Source organism: Centroberyx affinis, unplaced genomic scaffold (genome assembly GCF_046629955.1).
Source record: "Centroberyx affinis isolate AG114_WGS23_722 - 3 ecotype Tasmania unplaced genomic scaffold, CSIRO-AGI_Caff_v1 ptg004214l_1, whole genome shotgun sequence".
Classification (NCBI taxonomy): domain Eukaryota; kingdom Metazoa; phylum Chordata; class Actinopteri; order Beryciformes; family Berycidae; genus Centroberyx; species Centroberyx affinis.
The window spans coordinates 35089-53456 of NW_027281959.1; the positions used below are offsets into that span (position 1 = coordinate 35089).

An 18368-nucleotide genomic window follows, 5' to 3' on the forward strand; every position below is an offset into this window, starting at 1 on the left:
ATTTAATCTGACTATACTCACCTAACAAGTACAATAAACAGAAGCAAGGAGTGATGGTTTACATGTAACTGAAGTGCAGCCATCTTACTATATAAAAGGTAAAATGGTAACTGTAATCGGGTATAGTCACTGTGGAAAAACACAGTAATCAGGTTTAATATGCTTTTGAAAATTAGGTGATTACTCGTTGGATTATTAAGAAATATGAATGGGAGAAGACATTTAGATGAGACTGTAAAGCTCACAAACAAACAAACAGTTATATTATCATAGTTTGTCTGTTTGTTATAAATCTCTGAATATATAATTTTGTGTAACTGTGTAACTGTATATTCTGTTTATACTGTTCGTTACTTTATTGCTACTTTATTGCTATTTTTTTTCTTATTTATTGTTCTATTTTTACCTATTTATTGTTCTTTTATTGCATCGAGTACGGAAGCCGCAAACTTAATCTCTTTGTACTTGTACAATGACAATAAAGATATTCTATTCTATTCTATTCTATTCTATTCTATTCTTTGGAGTTTGCTGGCTAGGTCACATAAAATTATCTGAAAGTAGTCTAATTATGTTGCATCTATTAAGTAGTCCAGTAGATCACATTACTGATTGTAATTACCAGGTAATCAATAATCGATCTTACATTAGTAATGTAATATTTCCAACCCCACCAATAAATGGACATCTGTGCTGATTAAATATCTTTGATAGGTTAGCATTTGGTACTTTTATGTGTGGGCATCCACAGATGTACAGGTGCACACATATGTGGGTGAACGTGAGGGATTTTGCATTTCTTTTTAGATGGATAGAATTTATCCTTGTTGACAAAACTGTGGCATCATTCTAGATGTTTCCACATTGACATTTATAACAGTCACAGCATTTCTGGCTTGTCTGGTATGTGCTTTCCTAAACAAGGCATGAACCCAGGGCATCATTTGCAACTGTGAATACCACCACAACCACAACAACTACTACTAGTAGGCCAATAATCATAATCATAATCATAACAATGATAATGCAAATTTTTTAAACATGTTGATTTTTTAAAGTTTGGCATTGATAGAATAACTGAAAGTATAAGTTCACTGAAATAGGATGCTTTTTGTGTTTCAGTCTCCAAATATATACAATAGGAATCCATATCCTCCAGAGTAAATGTAATCCTTCCTATCCAATCGCTTGTTTTGGAGACTTTTATTCTGAAAATCCCAGGCTGGAAGTCTAGATCATTCTTTGGCTATCTTGACAATGGTAAATCCGTGCTGGTGAGCCTGCGTTAAACGACATATCTATGGAAATGGAAATGCTACGATGCGTTGTGCATGCCATGAAATTTTGGATTTCTTTCTCAGAATTTAGGAGAGCCGATTTAATGCACATCCGCCCAAGTATTAAGAAAACAGATTAATGTCAGTGTTTTCTGCTCCCGATTTAGCCACTTAGCCAGGACTGCTCCACTGTAACCAGAGCTGGCTGAGATGGACCAGCTCTTTAGATTATCATGAAAACAGAAATAACGTTACATAGATTACTTTTGATAACGTTGTGCACGATGCGATTGGTTGGGGTTGGCGACTCGGTATCTTGTAAAGAAACAGAAATAAAACAAAACTAAGGTGAGTTATGGCCATGCATTTTACCAGCCCGTTTTTAATTGACTTGTAATGCAGCTACCAGATGGCTACATGTCATATGCAGGTTTAGACTATTGTATAGGCCCACACATTTAGACACCGGTAGCCTGCCACAAGAAGTGAAGCTCCACAGTTCAGGTTAACATAATATTTTTTTCTTTAGGCTTTTGAATGGAATTTAAAGTCAGTGGATACCATCTACTGGCCATTTCTTAAATTTTATATCAACACTGTAGTCCCAATCTCCTCTTGCCATTTGTCACAGTCAAGGCATCTGCATATCTTTGTCTGCACAGATCAGTCTGTGATCAAATACAAAATACAGTTACTACATTACTGGAATTATTTCATTGTGTTCATGTTTTTTTTTCCTGTCTTCTACAGCTTGTCTTGAACCCTCAGCAGAGAGACTCACCTCTCCAGTACTACACTCATGGGGACCTAAGAACCACCGGCTTTCTGAAGTCGAACCATAGTGCTCAGAGAGCCTTCCTCTTGCCATTCTACTGCTGAGACAAAGTGGGAAGTAAACACCAGGGGCCATGCGTGTCAGTTTTTGCCAGGGCCTGTTAACCGGAGCCATTATCCTCAACCTCCTCATTCTCTATTATGTGTCCCGGGCCCAGCAGCAGATGATGGAGAAGCGGAGAGACCTTGGCAGGGGCACCAGGAGGGCTGCCCTACCGGCCTCCAGTCTCGGGGGAGGCTTAGGGGGCCTTGTGGGGCCCGGCGGCGGGCTGGCTGGGCCTGGAGGGGTCGGGGTTGAGGGAAACGGTCGTGGACCCCGCGTGACCGTGCTCCTTCGGGAGTTTGAAAACTTTGAGAATTACGTCGGGGACGTGGCTACCTCCTTCCTTCGGCAGAGGCCTGAGCTTCCCTTCCTGGCTGTGGCGGACACCTCGCCCTACCCTCCCCTGACGCTCCCAGACGGGGCTCGGCTTCTGGTGCTCTCCCCCAGCCCCGACCAGCCGCCCCAAGCTCACAGGCCGGAGTTCCATGTCCAGACGGAATTCGTGCTGCTGGTGCCTGACGGAGTGGAGTTGGAGCAGGGCCGGGCTGTGGAGAGGCTCATCAGGGAGCTGGAAGGTGAGGGCGGCGGGCCCGTGAGGCTGGTGGCTGCGCCGGTGCTGGCCAGATCCGCCGTGCAGTGCCTCCACCTGCGGGTCAGCCTGAGAGAGTGGACGGCCACCTACTCGCCAGCGGCATCTGGGAGCAGCGGGAGTGTGTGTACGGCTTTACAGGGAGACGCGGTGGTCCTCATCCGCACCGAGGACCTCTTTAACCTGTCGGTGCCTCTGGGGCGGCCCCTCTTCTCCTCGCTCTTCATCCAGACCTCCCTGAGAGGCTGGAAGGTCAAACTGCTGGAGAGCCCCTGCTTCTCCGCGAACCACCGACCCCTCTTCAGCTCCGCTCACAACCAGTGGAAGGCCGACACTCGACTGAAGGAGGCCACGGGGAGGCTCATGAGGAGCTTCGGGCTTAAGCGTCTTCGGCTGCCCGACGGGAAGGAGCAGTGGCACGGCTGCAGTAAGGAGACATCTCGCTGCTTTGGCACCGTGCGAGATGACACCCCGGACTACCTCTATCTGGAGCGCTGGACCCCACCCTGCTGTCTGCGGGCGCTCCGGGAGACCACCAAGTATGTCATCAACATCCTGGAGAGCTCTGGTGTGCGCTACTGGCTGGAGGGGGGGACTCTGTTGGGCGCCGCCCGCCATCAAGACATCATCCCGTGGGACTATGATGTGGACCTGGGTATCTACCTGGAGGACGTACCCAACTGCGATCACCTGAAGAACCTGGACTCGGGCTCTCTGGTGGATGCTAACGGCTACGTGTGGGAGCGGGCGGTGGAGGGGGATTTCTACCGGGTCCAGTACAGCGAGGCCAACCACCTCCATGTGGACCTGTGGCCGTTCTATCCGCGGAACGGCGTTATGACCAAAGACACATGGACAGAGCACAAACAAGACGTGGAGTTTCCGGAGCACTTCCTTCAGCCGCTGGTGCCCATGCCCTTTGCCGGCATCACTGCCTACGGCCCCAACAACCACCGCGCCTTCTTGGAGCTGAAGTTTGGGGAGGGGGTGATCGAGAACCCCCAGTACCCCAACCCTGCCAAGAAGAGGCTGGACAGAAGCAAGTTATGAGAGAGGATGACAAGAGACTCACTGGCCCTTTTACGTTGTGCTGTATTTGTTTGCCTAACAGTACAACAAATCCAGCCTCGACCCAATCTTTTGGACACCAGCCCAAAAGAAATGGCCAGGAATCTAATATGGTGCCAAAATAATGACTACATTTCTTGTGTGAAATCGACATGGTACCAGATGGTGTAAAGACCTAATGTGTTGTACAGTGTAAAGATTTAGACTGCTGTAAAGATGATAAACACTGACTGCAAATAATCTAAAATGATATGTGCATCTCATTGAAAGCTGCAATGTACATTATCTGAAGCAATATCTAAGGTATTGTACAATAGTTATCTATGTTAAATGAGTGGTTTTGCTTAAAAGATGTTTTATGAAGTATTATTATGAGTGTGTTGCATTGTTTTGCACTGATTCACTTTCTATTTTCAGATTTGCACAATTCATGTATGAATGTTACTGTACATGGATGCCGTTTGGTACCTGACAGCTATAGTATGGTTATTACATTTCCATCTGGTGAAATGAGGAATATACTACATCAATATCTGGCATTGTTGTAAATGGAGAGGATGAGGTGTTGCTCTTTCAGGTTTTAGTATTATGTTGAAAACATACCATTAAAAATCAACCCATTGCTCAATTATGATGATGTGTTACTACTGAACGTGTATCTGTATTGACTGAAATGTAAATTTCTTAATTTGGTGGAATATTAAAAGAAAATGTCTTAAAGGAGACATGACACATAAAACACAACACCAGCACTTCTGGGGAACCACATATTTTCCTATAGTGTTATTACTTGTGTATGATGTGTCAAGGTGTTGCTCCATTTCATAAACTGGGAAAATAAAGGAGTTGTAACAGTGCCATGTCTCTTATTTTTTGGATTTTATGATGGGACATTTGCTTTTAGGACTGTTGGAAAATCCATAGTGACTAGACATGCAATACAAGTTGCAATACTTTTTGGACACTAGGTGGCAGAAGACACTTAAATATTCTGTGGATTTTGGCACTAAATTGTCACCACTGTCAAGGGAACAAGTTTCGAGTGAGTTATTCGGCCATATGGCAGGAGCCTTGGAAGTGGAACATTTTATGACAGGAGAAACAGGAATGTTACATCACAGGAATGTAACTCACGTGTTTGCCAGAGACTAGTCTTGTGATGAAAGTCAATGAATTTCCTAATCATAGGTATACTCAACAAAGTATACTATAGATAAGTGGTTCTCACACTCACTTGTACATCAAATTCAATGACTTTTCAGTGACTTGTTTGGTGAAAACCAAGGACTCAAAACTGGCATGTTTTGGGGGTACAACATGACATTGGTCAAAATTAGACACCATAGAGGCCTCATATTTTACTAGTGAGCTTGTAAGCTGAATAAATCCTGGTGAAATCAACTCAAATCAATATCACAGGATTTTCCTCAGGATGTGACATGTTCATCTTCAAATGGAGAAACATGAGAAACATTCATAATGATGAATTTGGGTGCTACGTTTTACTTGCAGTACTTGAAAGGCCATTCATTTTTTCCCCATAACTTTCAAGGCCTTATTTTATATTTTTCAAATCCACAAACTTTCAAGGATTTGCAAGGCCCATGGGAACCCTGTTTAAAGATTCCTGTATGTTACCAAAGAATGTTATCTGGAGCTGACTGGGTGTAACCAAGAATGTGTAGCTATAGGGAGCTCATTCATTCACAACTGGTTTACTTGACTCGTGCTGAGCATGTGCAATGTATGCGTATGAAAACACCCAGTGGAGGGAAAGTTGTAATAAACAGCCAAGGGGCGCATCCAAATAAAAAAAAAAAAGCATTTATTGTTTAAAAGAGAGTACATTCAGATTGTAACCGGTACAAGTTCTTTGTAACACATGTAGGATCTCTGTGATCAAGTCATTCACTGCCGCCATGCGCGTACGCTCGACACCAACACCACGCTCCAACCAGACACACACACACACATGGTGAACCATCTGAGACTCCTATGGAATGATAACCATCTTAACAGCCTTGCACCACCAAATACAAAAAACTGTTTAACAGAATGGAAATTGCATAATAGTAGTTATTGTGAGGCAAGGCTTATCATTTCACACTCATGTATGAGGATGTAGTAATGACAGAACTGGTAAGAGACTTCAAACCTGCAATTACTGACAGCAAATATCTTTAAAAAGCAACAAAATGTAAAGCTGATAAAATGTTCATTGTAACCCAATTTTTTTTTCCTGATACATTCCGTATTGTGTAAAAAGCAAGTGCCCCAGTCAGTTTGTGTACCTTTGAACAGTTAAAGATGATATGGGTGGAAACGATAACATCAAATAAACATTTAATAGTGCAACTTTAATGTTACTGAAGTGTTACTTGAATCTACACTAACAGGCAAAAGTTTGGACACACCTGATTGAATGTACTATGTTTTTCATTATCTTCAAGCCATTTTGATCTAAAGGCTTATGCTTAAATGCTTGAAATGTGTTTCTTAAGACAAATATAAATAGTGAGGTTTATGCCTATGTATGAATTTGTTTAACACTTTTTTGGTCACTGCATAATTCCATTTGTGTTATTTCATGGTTTTGATGTCTTCACTATTATTCTAAAATGTGGTGCGTCCAAACTTTTGACAAGTAGTATATGTTGCATGTAAAAATATCTCTCTCTGGGTTTCTACCAACACTATCCATCACATACCATCACAGCTATGACACATTCTCCCAAGTTGCCCACCAATTTAACAAACTTTAAAAAGAGAAATCACTGAACAGAACCACATGGTACACATACAATCTAGACTCTCATACACAAACTGAAAATAAGACCAAGAAAAAGTCAACAGAATAAAAAGCTATCACCAACCAATGATTACAACATGATAGCTGGCAAAAAAAAAAAAAAAAAAAAAATCAAAAACAATAAAAAAAATTTTTTAGTAAGATGCCAATTTGGAGTTACTAAAACAAGAAAACTGACCTCACTACACTCAGTGCAGTGATGATCAAACCATTGGCTAAAATCTGCTTTGGGTTGATTACAGAAATAAATACAACATATAAAATAATTAAAAATTAGAGGCAAGAAAATAAAAATAACCTACAAGGCGGCGTATAGCCCAAAAAAAGAAATTGCGTTGTGACTATTTATCATAGCCAAAGCATAAATATTTATGTCTTAGGTTGTGACACTTACCTTTCACCTGTATCCTCCAGGTGCTTAGGCCTCAACAGTCAAAACAGTCAAATGTATGCACAGTCCACTGCTGCCACGTAACAATGTAGAAATAGCCTTACAGTGGAAGGAATATTATTCCTTACACACCACATCATGTAGACACACAACACTTCTTCTCCAAATCAAAACTAATTTTCCTTCTTGACTTTAAACCAACTTGTGCTTTGCTAAGACGCTGGGACCTCCATACAGCAACAACTTTGGGTAAATATTGGGCTAAATCTCCCTAGAAATGACCTTCAATGGGTGTTGTTAGGAGTTACATGATCTACTTCCCGTTTGCTGTGTCAGTTTTGGTCTCAGAAGGTTGAGGAGAAGTTGAAGGACAGTCTTTAAGCAACAGTTAAACCTGAGGTTACGCAGCCTGCCATAGCACTGAGGTCCATTTGGAGAGGCAGAAGTGCTTGGAGGTCAATCCGTTTGCGCGTTTGCGCACGTGCGCGTGTGTGTGTGCACACATGTATGTCGAGTTATATTTAGATTCCTTGAGAAAAAGGTCCTTCATTCAGCTTTTGGAAAATACAGAGGATGCAATTTCATTTGGTGTTGAATAGTATAAATATAACCTTGTGAACGTCACCATTTCCCACTATGAGAGAAGCAATGCATGTAAGAGAAAACATTGGCGTGGCGTAATCACAGATACAATACAGAGTAACAGACTGATAAAAGCCCTCAAGGCTGGCAACAGAAAAAGAAAGGTTTGACACACAGAAAAGGTTCTATTCTTCTGAATGGCAAGATGCTGAAACAAGGAAATAATGAAAAAAACATTTAGAGGTAAATGATTCCAAACGAGGGCTCTGAAAAATGCTGTCCCTCAAAAAAATAAAACAAAACAAAACAAAAAAACATGAAAAGTCTATGTGCACAATTCTAATTCTAATTTCACCCTCTACCTTTTATCTTTCCCCTCCCAGAAAAGTTGCATGTTGAGAGGAGAGAGGGCTCGTCTTTGAGTGGTAGTCCGTCTGGGCCTCTCTCCACTCACTTTTCTTCAGGGCGTGATGCAGGGAAAGGGGACAGGGGCTTCAGGTTTCAAACCGGTGGGGTCAAAGATGATGCCAGCATTTTGCTTACATCACAGACTCTTTTTCAGACCGGGGTGTGGCGGCGCTTTCTGCATCACACTTCCCACCTCGTTTCTCGATGAGTGGCGAGTGTTCGGGTGCGGCGGAAGTCGGGTCTTCCTCCAGCTTGACCTCGCTCAGCTCTGCCCCTTCCTCTGGTTTGGATGTGCGGTCCACAAAGTACTGCAAGAGCCCGGCTCCAAAGGCATCGCCCTCCACATTCAGCACCGTGCAGGTACGGTCACTAAGGAAAGAGAGGGGATGACGTAATTTATTTTGAGGTCATGTGGCATGTCACAAACTGCCCAACACAACAATCTAAGCATAAAAAATTGACAGAAATGGAGAAGTGCATGTGTCAGGGAGCATGAGAGTTGGATTGTTACTTGGCTGTCCATTAGGTGTTGCAAAAGCACCAAAGCTGCTCTGGGGTCCACGTAAAATATAAAGGTTGTGTACTCACACAAGCCAGTCGACAGCCAGGATGAGAGAGATGTCATTGGTGGGCAATCCTACTGCCTCCAGGATAATAGCTAGAGTCAGCACACCACCTGCAGGTATACCTGCTGCTCCCACACTGGATGCTGTGGCTGTCACGCTAACAGAATTGGAGAGACAAGGACACAGTTAGACACTGACAGAACAGATTAAGGAACACATAGCATTTGCAAAGTCAAAAAATCACTGAGGAACCTGTATGTATTGTAGTAAATGTGCAAATGCGTGAGAATATAAATGTATTGAACCAGTTGATAAGTCACAATTGAATTCAGTTGTGAGTCTGAGTATTGTGTCCAGTTGTGAGACTGAAGATGTGTTTCAGTTTTATTTTAAGAGAGAGCTTAGAGACAAAGTACGTGTGGATACATGAGCGCAGAGCAAAACTCTATAGGCCTTACAGGATGGTGAAGACCTGGATGAAGTTGAGAGGGATGTCGTTGAGCTGGGCGATGAAAACAGCGGCCACACACTGGAAGAGAGCAGCTCCGTCCATGTTGACCGTAGCTCCGATGGGCAGGATGAAGCGGCTGATGTGCTTGGACACGCCGTTATTCTCCTCCACACACTTCATCATCAGGGGCAGGGTGGCAGAGCTGTGGGTTGAAGAAACGAGGAAAGGGGGTATGAGCGTATGAAAGGGAATGACAGAAAAAAAGTGTGCATGAGAAATAAGGAGTAGTGCGTTTGTGTTACCTGGAGCAGGTTCCGAATGCAGTTGCCAGGGCAGTGAATATCCCCCATAGGAAGGTGAAGGGGTTCTTCCTAGTGATGATGAAGTAGATGGCTGGCAACACTAGGAGGCCATGGATGGCATGTCCAATCACACAGCATGCTATGTATTTCCCCAGGCTGGCAAACAGTGTGCCGACGTCCTCCATCTCAACAATCTTGCCCGCTACCAGGAACATGATACCCAGAGGAGCGTACCTGTAGAGGAACGAGAGAACGGGAGAGAGAAAGAAAGGGAGTATTGGTAATGGGAGTTCATTTTATGGGGACTCGATAGTGCTCAGTGAACATCCTCAACACGTTTCACAACATTTTTCATTATATTCCATTTTATTCTAAGACCCTTACCACATGATCCAGGAGACCAACACCATGGTGGCCTCGTTGAAGGAATTGAAGAACTTGATAAGGATCTCTCCTTCCTCTCCCAGCTTCCTCAAAGCCACACCAAACACGATGGCAAACACCACCAGACCCAGAATATTCATACCATCTTGGTCTGTACCAAAGGGCACCTGGACACACACAGACATGCATTAAAAACAATGTGGCACCTCATGTTATGTGGCCTATTTATGTCCCACTTTATGTGTGCAATGTGATCCCGGCCCTTCACTCTGCTCACCTTCTCCACTGTGATGTTGAGGCTTCCATTTGTGCCATTCCTGGTAATCAGCTTGTAGCTGGTTGCATACTACACCGAAGAGAAACATAGTATGATCAGTGTAGCCAAATCAGTCTATCTAAATATTTGTTTAATAAAATTACGTCATAATCAAATACAATTGTAGAATCAGGATGGGATACTGACTGATTGGAAGGCAGCAGACACCAGGTTGGAGGGAAAGATGTTTCTGTGGAGAGAAAAAAACCCCATTTAATTTCTGTTCTCAACATGCATCAAATGACTTAGGAGTCCAGATGAAAACGATACAGGTGAGAAAAGAGGGTGAGAGTCTACATATTTGGGTGCTGAAGAACATGATAGCAAGTGTATATTTCAGGGCTTTGTTTTGTTCTTCCTTTCTCCATGTAACCGCATAGAGCAACGCTGAACACTTGCATGAACACAGAGCAAAGAGACATTGTTAAAAGACAATGGCTTTGTAATAACAGAAGTTGGCTCTTTTTGGTTTTGACGAAGTTTGGATTGTTTGGACATGATGTAGGAAAGTGTAAATCAGCTACAAACTAAATCTGTATCATAGTCCTACTTTTTACTTTACATTTTCAACAATACCTCTATTGCCATTTCTACTAGTACATCTATTCTACTTTATCACCAGTGGGTGGTTCACAAGGACAGAACCACGAGGTCGATCATGTGGAAATAGCTGAGAGAATTTCACTATTAATCCCCTTTTGGTCTTTCTATGCCCCCGATGCTGCTGGCTTGGATTATTATACTCACTACATTGCTGTTGCGCTGTTCAATGTTCACTAGCAAGCACGCACAAGCATGCAAACATGCACATACACACACACAAACACATGGGTACATAGGTCCAGCCTCCAGGTCCAAGAACTCTATGAACCCCATGTACCCCCAGCTCTCTGTAATGGATTTAGACTAATGAGGGATTAACTTCTGGAGCTCCTTATCCATTCATTCACTGATTCGTTTATTCACTCCAAGTATCTCTCACTTTGGAAACCACAGTGCATCAGGATTAAACATCATGTGACCGTGCGATAGAGGAGCATGTAGCTTTGGAGCACTTGCTGAATTCTGGTTATGCTGCAGAAGACATGCAAAAAAAAAAGGCTATCAGGCTTTTTAGTCAAGGGTAGACCTGTGCTATTATATTTGTATTTTCAAATGTATTATATAGAGATCACTTTTTTTAACTGCCTGATATGACTTTAACCTAAAGCAATGGTTTTTAAACCTTTTCAGTCCAGTCAATTTAGTCTCATCCTCATTTCATTAAAACATACTCTTGCCATGTGTGATCCTACAAGACAAAGGCCTACGATCCATATTGTATCCTGGCCCATGTTTTAAGAATAGCTGGCCCAAACACTTTGGTCAGGCCTGGATGTTTGGCAAAGAACTGAATCCTGAACAAACCCATCCCTCTATGTCCTCACCCCTTCCGTTTCCTGCTACACTGTTTAATTACAACTTGATGCCTGGCACAGCCATAACATCTAAATAAAAAAATAAAAAAACTCATTCAGTGACAGCATACCACCACTGACAAAGAAAATATCCAAATACGCCAGTGTTGTCTTCACTTTCTCCTGGTCTCTTTCTCTTCATGCACATACACATAATCTTCTTTGATAATCTATGTTTTTTCTATTTTCAATTATCACCACCACACACCCAAATTTGGTATGTTCCCTTTCACAGTTGAACCCAACTAAGATTCATTCAACGCCGACTGCCTAGCCTAGCCATAGTGTGCCTCTGTGGAATGTATACAGTAGGCTAAATATACTCTATGTTAAGCATTCTATTTCAAGATTGGTTGGGCAATAGAATAACACAAAGACATTGTGTCATCTACATGAACAGACTAGCATGACAACAAACCACACCATGTGTCATTGTCACAGGATTTTAAGTGGGAGTGTTCTGTATATATGGCTGGTGAATATTTGAGCTTTCAAGGCAAGCACACTACTCTGACGCCTTCCTGGTGTCTTGTTACACCACATATTACACAGGTGATACCGGATCTGGGGACAAGACTGGGGATGAAAAGAAGGCTGGACACGCCAGTGGTGCAGGTCACATATTTGAATAATCTGCTCTAGAAGAGATAGATAGAGATCTAGATACACTAAATACTTAGTTTCACATTCAAGAACAATTAAAGGTACTGGAATTTACTCCCTTTCTATTGACAGTCTGTAACCATGTCAGCTGGTTTTGGAAGGGATCCAGACAGAATGACAAGGAGATAAAGCCTGGGCACAATGGAATGGGAGAGGAGCTGGGGAGAGTTATGGGCTTGGCTGATGCAACACACCTACTATAATACCTCATCCTCAATTGGCATTTAGTTACCTGCCAAGCGTAAGCAGCTATGTGACGTTGCCAACGTCACACACGAGGCATTCTAAAAATGCCGTAGGATAAAACATATTCAATGTAACTACCCTACTTAAAGGATGTATGATTGCTAAATATCATGAGTCTAGAAAGAAGTCCTTGTTCTCCAATTCTGAGGGGTTGATACCAAAACCTGATGTTTACCGTTTTTTTTTCAATAGCTGATTTTCTTTTATACTATCAAATTGCCCTGGAAATATCAACATGACGTTACATCATCTACGTTTGGCCAGTTATCCACGGGAATAAGAGAAGCTCAATGGGTAGAGCACGGCACCATCACCTCCGGATGCACTCATGATACTATAAGGCACTTAGGATATAAGCATCTGCCATATAGTGACTCCTGTTGAGGAATAATTTGTGCCACGCAATGCCAATGTTTACTGGTACTGCTCTATGTAGCTTAAGGCAAAGGATTTGGCAGTAAATACATGGGTGACGCGAGCCACAACTGATAGCAAACACCTGTGACTGTAGATAGAGTATGGTTCGAAGTGGGGAAAAAACAAACAAAGGCAGGGGATAAGAAATGTCAACAAGGATGTTGGGGGAGTGACTCCAATGGGATGCTTGGAACCAGGTTAAAGGAAAACATTGTTCCACGCTTCTCTTTGGCTCATCAAGGGACTACAGATGCGAATTAGCTTGCAGCTATAATCTGGTACGGTGCATCAAATGGTGACATTTATGTTTGAACGGTACATTGTCCCTTTTAAATAAATAAATAAATAAATAAACTGACGCACTCACATCACAACACTGCAGGGAAAATCTGCCAACATGTAAGATGTTTTTTGTTTTGCTGTGTGTGTGTGTGTCTGTGTGTGTTAGACAAAGACAGATGAAAAGAAAAATGGAGTGTGTGGAGCGTCTGCATGAAGAACAGGCCATCTTTCCGCTTTGATGAACAGCCCTTCAGTCACGCTCCCTCACAGTCTTTGTTGTCAAAACTAACCAGGACGCCGACAGAGGGCTCGCTGTAATGAGACACACGAGTCACGCCTGCTGCCCTATTAGGAGGATGTGTGTGTGTGTGTGTGTGTGTGGGCCTGGTGGTGGGGACATGTGTCCTGCATGGGACCAAAATTATTTTCCTTATTAGCTTTAAAAAGGAGTCAGTCTAGCCAAATGCAGTGAGATCATGATCTTAAGGCCTTCCTAAAACAGACTGAGTCTAGAAGTAAATGGTCTTTGATTAAGATCTTTACAAAGCTACTTTTCATTCCAAGCATTAAGCATGACCAGAACTAGACGTGCTAACGCAATGCTTCTTACCCTTTCAGTTTTGTGTTGCAACTCGTAGATGTGTAAAAGCTGCTGATGGCAATGGGGTAAAAATGTTAACCTGTGAATGGATACATTTTGCCCCATTACCTCTGCATGTCCAATCTGTCTCTGAGCAGTTTGAAATATTTTTAGTATGAGTTGCCAGGATTGGTTTAGGAAGAGGGAGGTTTGAACATTATGACTTCAAAATCACACAATCCTACAATTCATGGAAAATAGCACTGAGCACTCAGAAGAATGTTTACGCTAACCAGACAAAATTACGGAGGCCAGCGCAGCAGGGTTGAGTGGATTGCAGGCTAGTCGAAAAGCGTCCGTTGATCTGTGTGCTCCTGGCAAACATTCCTATAAGACAGCCAGGAACACACCTGTTAACCCCTCCCAAAGAGTTAAAAACAGACCCAAGCGGACTTGTAAAACTGCTTGTCCAGAGGCACTTTTGGAAGACACCAAATGAGCTAAGCATGGATGTGGTATGGAGTAAATCAGAGACTCTCAGCACACTTCAACAAAGGCCACTCTGTTAACCCCACTAAATCTAGTACACTTTCTAATCTTATCGAGGGAAAACATCCCTGGCTCCTACAACTCAAGACCATGGCAACAGAAAAGGTTTTTATTGCCACTGAAATTGTGTCAGTGTGTGGCCAATTAATTACACAAGGTTTAGATTCAATACACTTCACCTCCTATTAAGCTAATTATTGAATAGCCTCGCTTATCTGGGGCAGAGGATGATTTGGGTATGAAGGGGAGAAGTGAGAGAAAAAAATGTATCTGGTTTCCCTTCTCATGGAACCTGTGAGATTTGTTAATGAAATGTGTGATGATGTGTCAGAGGAGGATTTTGACAGCTCATTTGTTCAGTCAATAAGCTTGTGTCACTGACTGACTGTGCTTCCCTTTATAGCTGAAGTTCAGAAGTATCATGGCGAGTTTGGGTAGCCGAAGCTGACTGTAGCCCAAAAAAACATGCAACAGTTATGCTTTTAACGAACCTAACCCTGACAAACATAATAGCTTATCTGTTCGTTCAACCCCCATGCAACCCACTAAAATCACTGTAAAGAAAAAAGAAATCACGCAATATGCTGGGTTTTTTCCTCGTCGTCTCTGTTAGCAAAAACACTGAGAGGCAAGAAAAGGCCTTTTTTTATTTTAAGGGGGCTGTCCCGCGGAAGCTTCACAGGACTGTATGTTCCAGTCATCACACCCGCCCAAGGGGTGTGGTGTTGAAACACGTGCCTGTTTCAACACCACATGCGTGTATTGTAAAGAAAAATTAGATTTAACTGATTCATGGGTATGCAATTTTAACAATAAGATGTGATCTTCCCGTTTAAGCGGGCCGTGACTCCGCCGCGGGGAATTAACCCTACAAGTGAACACATGGTCGAGCTGATGCAACTGCTTCTACTCGTTACAGCAACCAGCCGGTAGACCTACACAGGAACTAAACATACAGCGCAATGCCTCGCCTCGTTACTACTTTAACTTATTTTCCCCTTGACATAAGACTGACATTTTGGGGGGTCTGGGAGGCAAATTATCTGACTGACCAGGAAGTCAGAGGGTCCTAAACCTGGCACGTTTGTTGCCAAGTCCTGCAAGATTGGCACCCCTTCTTGTTTTAGGCCAGCGCGAGCCTGCGGGGAGGCAATGAGGAACCCCGAATGTCTATGAATCATGGATGTAGCTATGAATCCTACTTTACATATAGAGAGCTGCACTTGAACTCATTTTGTTTGTGTGTTTGTGTGTGTGTGTGTGTGTGTGTGTGTGTGTGGGGGGGGGGGGGGGTTCTGCCACGTGTAGACCTCAGCATGATACTTTATCATCATTTCAGTGAAGATGGTGAGGGGGTCATGGGGCAAAAAGCACGCGCTGGCAGGTGACTTCTTTCAGAATGGTTTAGGTCACTATCTAATTGACTCACCTGATCAAATCTAAGAAGGAGTCGATCACCTCTTTCGGCTGGGGCAAGTCGTCATCCAAGCCTGGCACTTTAGGCTTCGTGCCGGTGACCGAGCCCGGGTTTATGATGAAAGCCATCACAACCCCGATGGCCGAGGCGATCAATGTGGTGACCAGGAAGAAGAGCATAGCCCAGCCTCCCAGCTTGCCCAGGGCTTTGGGGTCGATGCTGGCAGCTCCGGACACCAGACTGCACACAACCAGGGGGATGATGATCATCTTCAGCAGCCGGATGAGCAGCTCGCCGGGGAAGCCAATGTAGGTCATCTGGGTCCTGCTCAGCTCCATATTGCGGACACCAAGTCCAATAAAAACACCGATGATCACCCCGGCCACGGTGAGGATCACGAGCAGGTTGGCCATCACTATCCTCTTCACCCGCTGGCCCAGCGGCTCGGGGCTGCTCTTCTTGCAGCTGTTGAATCCGTTGGCCACCGGCTCGTCGAGGTGCGCCTCGCCGTTGGATGTCTTCCCCTCCTCCATGTCTATCTTCTCAGCCATTGTGCGCCCTGAAAGTTGCCCTACCTACCCTACAAACAAAAGACTTGCCTTGGGAGAACCTCTGTAATTTGGTTATTAAGGGAGGAGTAACTTCTAAATGCTGCCAACGTTAATAAACTGGCAATATCCTATTTTCGGATTGTGACACGAAGTCCCTGTGCACAGATACGCAAGATGCTCCGCCGCGCCCTCGGTGTGTGTAAGCGACTAATCCCTCCGAGCTCCTCGGGCGAGGAAAAGGCAACCCCAGCCTGACGTCACAGGAGGGGGCGGGATTTGTAGTCCCTATGTAACTTGATATTATACCATTTATCTACTAGTTTTCTCTGTACCTATCATTTATATTTTCCTATTTGTGTATTGGTTTGTCTCTCTTACTGCACGTAAACATTGTATTTGAATGTGTCATTGTTTTATAAGTGCTAATGTGAATAAAAATGTAATGCTAAGAAAAAAACTCTCTACTCATGTATAAAGACCTACAGCGCAAGGATGATTTTTAGACTGTTCATTGTGTTTTGTACTGATTATAGAAAGCTAACTTATTTTCACTTGTGTCTTTGAGCGCCTGCCCTGTGGAAAGAGATTAGTGCCAGCAGAGACTGAATTACATACATTTGAATTTGTCATGCTCAGACTGAACTGTTGAATTTAAACAAAAAAACAAAAACAACAATTTGTTGAATAAATTATTTCAAAAATGTAATTTGTGTAAGAGAGTTAGAAATAACCTCTATTATGAATTTCTACAAAATTGATATGCTTGTCTTATAGTTTTAGAGCCACCTGGTGGGTTAATAGCGCAACTGTATAGATAGGGTTCCTTCTCGCTCACCGTACATGCCTCAGCAAAGAAAAATACTTCCAAGGTGGAGGTGGGTTGACGTGAGCAATGTTGCGACCAATATTTCTATGTTTAATGCTTTGAAATTGTTTTTGCAACAGTCAGCAGCATGAATTTTGAATGTAAGCACTACTAGCATGTAATCGGAAAGTTACAGACATTTATGTGCAGGAATGGTAACTTTATCCACGAGTAGCACTTTTGGTTGCATGTTGAGCTAATGCTAGTTAGCGTAATGTTTTCTAGTAACTATTTTGGACAGTAGTAATTTTTCTACTCTTTGTTACACAGATCTGAATGCTTGCAGTTGCATAACACACTGTTGATGAGGATTGTGTAACATGTTGCACTTTATAGGACTCAAAATGGTGTTCCTTGTCTATGGATAAAATGTTTATTTAGAATGTTTTAGAATTTTTATTGTAAATGTAAAAGAAAATAGCTCTTATTGTTTAGGTGCTCTGTAGAAAATCATACATAATATTACCACTATACCACTATACGATCACATGTTTGTTTTATACTAGAATGTATAGAACAAGACTATAATAGCATTGTAATGTGAAAATTTATTCTATATTAGTCTTTTGTGATTATTACAGTATTTAACTTTTGGCTATAGTTTTAAATTCAGTTTCAGTAATTCAGATTCAGTTTCTGGTGACACACATCTCTGCATAAGGAACTTTTTTTCCCCCCAAGTGATGACATGAAAGGAAGTTGCCTCCTACAAGGCTGACGTTGGCTAACACTCCTCAATTAACCAACCACAAGCCATACGTGGCACTGCGCCTATCATTTCCTCAGCCAAATACTGAGTCTTATTCTCCTCATTTGGTGATAGAGTTACAGATTGTGTCCTAGCTATTAGTACTAGGCTGTATAGAAAGACCAATGGGCCTACATCAGTGTGCTACCTTGCAGACAGCTAGTTGTTTAAAAGCAGTGTATTGCACCCTGGCAGGCGTAGTCTGCAGCATTCACATATTTCGATATTTAGCCGTGATAGGGTAGAATATCACAGAAGCATGCATAATCCCTACAGTGACAGATAAGATCAGATATTTGAAGAAATGTAAATGATCACTTTCCTCAAACATTTAGCTGCCCAGAAATGTAGTCAGCCATTAGCCACTACCTATAGCCAACAGCTGGCAGCTGACTAGGCCACATGTTCGTGTTTTTTTTAGCTTGATTTATCAAGTTGATATGATGTTCACTAACCTGAGACCAATTACATGATTTGCAACTCTTTCAGCATGTGGTGAGAAGGCATGACCAGAAAAAAAGTCCCTTGTGCCCAGATGTGTGTCTCAGGAAGCTGAAGCTGAATTTAGCAAAC

At 42.7% G+C, this 18368-nt stretch overlaps 2 protein-coding genes across 4 annotated transcripts; one reads left to right on the forward strand and one right to left on the reverse strand.

Moving 5' to 3' along the window:
- The first annotated feature begins 1417 nt into the window (after positions 1-1417).
- On the forward strand, positions 1418-4575 carry fkrp (fukutin related protein). The gene is made up of 2 exons (XM_071543057.1): positions 1418-1625; positions 2028-4575. The coding sequence occupies exon 2, from the start codon at positions 2186-2188 to the stop codon at positions 3791-3793; it is 1608 nt and encodes a 535-aa protein (XP_071399158.1). The 5' UTR covers positions 1418-1625; positions 2028-2185; the 3' UTR covers positions 3794-4575.
- Positions 4576-5619: 1044 nt separating this feature from the next.
- Positions 5620-16376, reverse strand: slc1a5 (solute carrier family 1 member 5). Of its 3 annotated transcripts, XM_071543054.1 has the most exons (8): positions 15644-16376; positions 10168-10210; positions 9982-10050; positions 9705-9871; positions 9321-9554; positions 9026-9220; positions 8590-8724; positions 5620-8370 (listed from the first exon to the last, which is right to left on the reverse strand). In XM_071543054.1, the coding sequence occupies exons 1-8, from the start codon at positions 16180-16182 to the stop codon at positions 8133-8135; spliced, it is 1620 nt and encodes a 539-aa protein (XP_071399155.1). In that variant the 5' UTR covers positions 16183-16376; the 3' UTR covers positions 5620-8132. The 3 variants fall into 3 exon arrangements, with proteins under 3 accessions (XP_071399155.1, XP_071399156.1, XP_071399157.1); XM_071543055.1 differs by lacking the exon at positions 9982-10050; XM_071543056.1 differs by lacking the exons at positions 9982-10050; positions 10168-10210 and having other exon boundaries at positions 15712-16376.
- Between the last annotated feature and the right edge of the window lie 1992 nt (positions 16377-18368).